The 4,490-nt window shown below is 34.1% G+C and overlaps 1 protein-coding gene across 1 annotated transcript; it reads left to right on the top strand.

Moving 5' to 3' along the window:
- Nucleotides 1-2,443: 2,443 nt before the first annotated feature.
- On the top strand, nucleotides 2,444-4,490 carry LOC125870906 (chalcone synthase 1B). Its single transcript, XM_049551454.1, has 2 exons — nucleotides 2,444-2,727; nucleotides 3,337-4,490. Exons 1-2 carry the CDS (start codon nucleotides 2,550-2,552, stop codon nucleotides 4,326-4,328), a joined length of 1,170 nt encoding a protein of 389 aa, XP_049407411.1. The 5' UTR covers nucleotides 2,444-2,549; the 3' UTR covers nucleotides 4,329-4,490.

Below are 4,490 nucleotides of genomic sequence, written 5' to 3' on the forward strand. Positions count from 1 at the left end.
AAAGTCAATCTTCCAACACCACACAACTTACCTACTTAACAATCAAAACAATACAGTACATTCTTTCTCCTGAATGGACCTGAATAGAACCAAACCAAAGAATATTTAAATTTTTTATCACATTAGATGTTTTCCTATATATGTTGTGTACATTCTACCTACCTTTCATTTTACCAAACATGCATTCGAAACTTATTAATTCGATTAATTTAACTTTAATTTAAATGATAGAAAATTCATGATGGAATATTTTAGTGTTTCAATCGTTAACAAAAAACAATTATTTTCATTAGTTGAATTTAAGATTTCTAACGAAAAATAGATTTTTTTTTATTGTTTGATCTTGTTAAATTAGGTCTTAGGCCTAACTCACACCCCAAAAGCTAGCTCAAAGGGAGGAGGATTGCCTAAGCCTTATAAAGAGTCCACCCATCTCATTAACCACCAATGTGAGACTTTTGTCATTCTTTAACACCCCACCTCACGCCCAGTGCTTAGCATCTGATGCGTGGGCAATTTTTTATTTTGGGGGCCCCAACATCGGGTGAGACGGGCCCTGCTCTGATACCATGTTAAATTAGGTCTTAGGCCTAACTCACATCCCAAAAGCTAGCTCAAAGGGAGGAGGATTGCCCAAGCCTTATAAGGAGTCCACCCATCTCATTAACCACCGATGTGAGACTTTTGTCATTCTTTAACAGATCTCTATGTCCGTATATTCATCAAATTTTACTTCATTCATGTACCTAGCAATTCTTTTGGTTCCCAATGTATTAGGTAAAACTCTAATTTAAATAATATCTGACTAAGCATATTTAATTTCTTAAAATGTGCAAATTATAATCCCTTAGTGAAATGTGAAAACACATAATATGTTTTTGACTGCATTCATTGTTTATGTCCTAAAAAAATGACGAGTTAGAATTATTTTTTTAAAAGAAAAAAACATCTACTTAAATTTTAGTGTAAATATACATATCGACTACTTAATTTGGTAATGACAAACTTACATGTTCAAAATTTCTTTAAAATGTGCTGTAAAATGTTAAATTCCACAAAATTAAATTCACAACACATACGTCAAAATGTCATAATTAACTCACATGTTCAAAATTTCTTTAAAATGTTAAATTCCACACAAAATTAAATTCATAACACATACGTTATAAAAAACAACTTTCACATATAGCAAATAGAAAATTCATATTTGTATGCTAGCTATAGCAAAGTTTGCATATATACAAAAGAAGCAATTGTATAATTCGCTGGCTCCTCTTCAGATTTGTATAATTTCGCTGGCAGGCCATTTGTATAAATTGTTGTCAGCCTCTCGTTTGTATAAATCGTTGAGAGACTCTCAATTTAATTTTATATGTTTGTATATCTGTATAAAATTTGAATTTGTATACAATTGAATAGACATAAAACGTTTGTATATCAAATATCGTTCTCTCTCGCTTTATTTATACATTGTATTTTGTATAATCTGTGTTTGTATAAAGCGAGAAAGAGAGAAAGGAAAAAGAGAACTGGACAGGAAAATATTTGTATCGTATAATTATAAGTGTATAGGATGAAGATATATGTATTTGCATGTGTATATACAATTTTCTCTCGCTTTATACAAACAGAAACACAATTTATACATTTCTGTTTGTATAAAACGAGAGAGGCGAGCGACAGAGAGAGTGAGCGAGCGAGGGAGAGTGGCGAGCGAGAGTTTGAGGGAGAGAGGCGATGGCAAACAGTTTGCTACAGGGCACAATTAAATCAAAGTATGGTTATACCATTTAATTTGAATTAATAATTTGCCATTATGTACAATTTTCCCTATAAAAAATGTCACAATTAAATAAGAAATATTTTTATTTTTCAAAGAATATTAGGATTTGAAGTTGAGGTATAGGCGACATGAGCAGTTCTCCAGAGCCTCTTTATCAGAAAATTATATTGTATATATAACAATGACATCAACATCTAGCTAGAGATTGAGTGAGTTAAATGTATGCAGATTTACTCCTACCTTATGAAACTATTTTCGAACCCCAATTTATAAAGGTAGAGAGACTGATTCCGTATTTGATTTTAACCTAAAGTAAAACTATTGATATAGTGTTAACTGTTACGTGTCAAACTCCTGTCCAAAAGCCAAATCTATCAAATGTGATGTGATAAAGTAACAGAAATCTTATGTAAGATTTGATCAACACCGTTCATTTTTTTTTCAATATAATTAACAAAATTTTATGATCGTTGATCTTGGTAAAGTAGGTAGCAGTCCAATATTTATTATTATTATATTATTATTGTCTAAAAGTTAGAAAGGAAAACAAAAAAAACACAAAGTCACGTGCCATTAGCTGTTGAAGCACGTGATCTCTATCTACCATTCTTTCTTTTGGACTTCACATATAAATATATCACACTGGTATATAGTTTATACAACCCCCATGCAAACAAAAAAACATAAAGACATTTATCACTCTTCGTTCACGTAGTACTAAACACCTAAAAAAAACCTAGCATAACCACCATTTTTTCCGGCGAAAATGGTCACCGTGGAGGAGTATCGTAAGGCACAACGTGCCGAGGGTCCAGCTACGATCCTGGCCATTGGAACATCTACACCTTCCAACTGTGTTGATCAGAGTACTTATCCTGATTATTATTTTCGTATCACTAATAGTGAGCACAAGACTGAGCTCAAGGAGAAATTTAAGCGCATGTGTAAGATAATATAAACTCCCTACTACCTTATTGTTTTTACTTGTTTTGTTATATTTTATGTTAATCTTGTGGGGTCGAATAATTTTTCATTGACTATGATTTTTTTGGAATGTTTTTGATAATTTAAAAATTATTAACCTGCTGAAATTAATACTTTTTATGTAGTTTCCTAACACATAAAGTTTATTTTGAAGAACTTATTATGCCTGAATTCACCTAAAAATATGAATTTCATACGAATAGTAATGTATGTTGGAGTTGTAGATTAATGGTTGAAACTCTATTAATCTAATTGAATTTTGATAATTAGAGGTGACTTTACATAATATTCATCTAATAATTAATTCTCTCTTTTTCATCTTATAATAATGATGTAGTATTAATCAGTTGGTTAATTCCTTAAATAGCATCACATGTGATATGCTTTTGGTGATATTGACTATATCCCATGTTGCTTTTTCCTTAATAAGTCGAATACAACACATGTTAATTTTGCTTAACAATTATAAAAAAATTTAAAAATAATTGCCCAAATATTTGGGAATTCATATCTTTTTTATGTTTAATTTCTTGACACTAGTTTTTTTTTTTTTTTTTGTATATTTCCAGGTGATAAATCAATGATTAAGAAGAGATATATGCACTTAACAGAGGAAATCTTGAAAGAGAACCCTAACATGTGTGCATACATGGCGCCTTCCCTCGATGCAAGGCAAGACATAGTTGTTGTTGAAGTGCCTAAACTTGGCAAAGAGGCGGCCCAAAAGGCCATAAAAGAATGGGGCCAGCCCAAATCCAAGATTACTCATTTGGTCTTTTGTACAACTAGTGGTGTGGACATGCCCGGGTGCGACTACCAACTCGCTAAGCTCCTTGGGCTTCGCCCATCAGTCAAGCGACTCATGATGTACCAACAAGGTTGCTTTGCCGGGGGAACAGTACTCCGGCTAGCCAAGGACTTGGCTGAGAACAACAAGGGCGCTAGAGTCCTTGTTGTTTGCTCTGAGATCACTGCAGTCACGTTCCGTGGACCCAGTGAATCTCACTTAGATAGCCTGGTAGGCCAAGCCCTTTTTGGTGATGGGGCGGCCGCTATCATTATGGGTTCAGACCCAATTATAGGGGTTGAAAGGCCTTTATTCGAACTCGTCTCAGCAGCTCAAACTCTTGTCCCCGATAGCGAAGGCGCTATCGACGGACACCTCCGTGAGGTTGGGCTTACATTCCACTTACTCAAGGATGTTCCTGGGCTAATCTCGAAAAACATCGAAAAGAGCCTTCTAGAAGCATTCCAACCTCTAGGTATATCTGACTGGAACTCTCTATTTTGGATCGCTCACCCAGGCGGGCCTGCGATTTTGGACCAAGTTGAATTAAAGTTGGGCTTGAAGCAAGAGAAACTTAGGGCTACAAGAGAAGTATTGAGTAACTATGGCAATATGTCAAGTGCTTGTGTGTTGTTTATTTTGGATGAAATGAGAAAGGCCTCTACAAAAGAAGGCCTAGGAACTACAGGTGAAGGGCTTGAATGGGGTGTCCTTTTTGGATTTGGGCCTGGGCTTACAGTTGAGACTGTTGTTCTTCACAGTGTTGCTACTTAGTGGGTTGGGCTTATATTGTGGGCCTCTAAAATTTATTTGCTATTAATGTATTTGCTATATTTTGTTATTTAATATTTATGTTATCTTTGCAAATAAAGATATTTGTAATGAGAACTATGTAATCAAATACCTAATAAATTTCTGTCTAATTTTAATTTTTCA

This window comes from Solanum stenotomum, chromosome 7 (assembly GCF_019186545.1).
Source record: "Solanum stenotomum isolate F172 chromosome 7, ASM1918654v1, whole genome shotgun sequence".
NCBI lineage: Eukaryota > Viridiplantae > Streptophyta > Magnoliopsida > Solanales > Solanaceae > Solanum > Solanum stenotomum.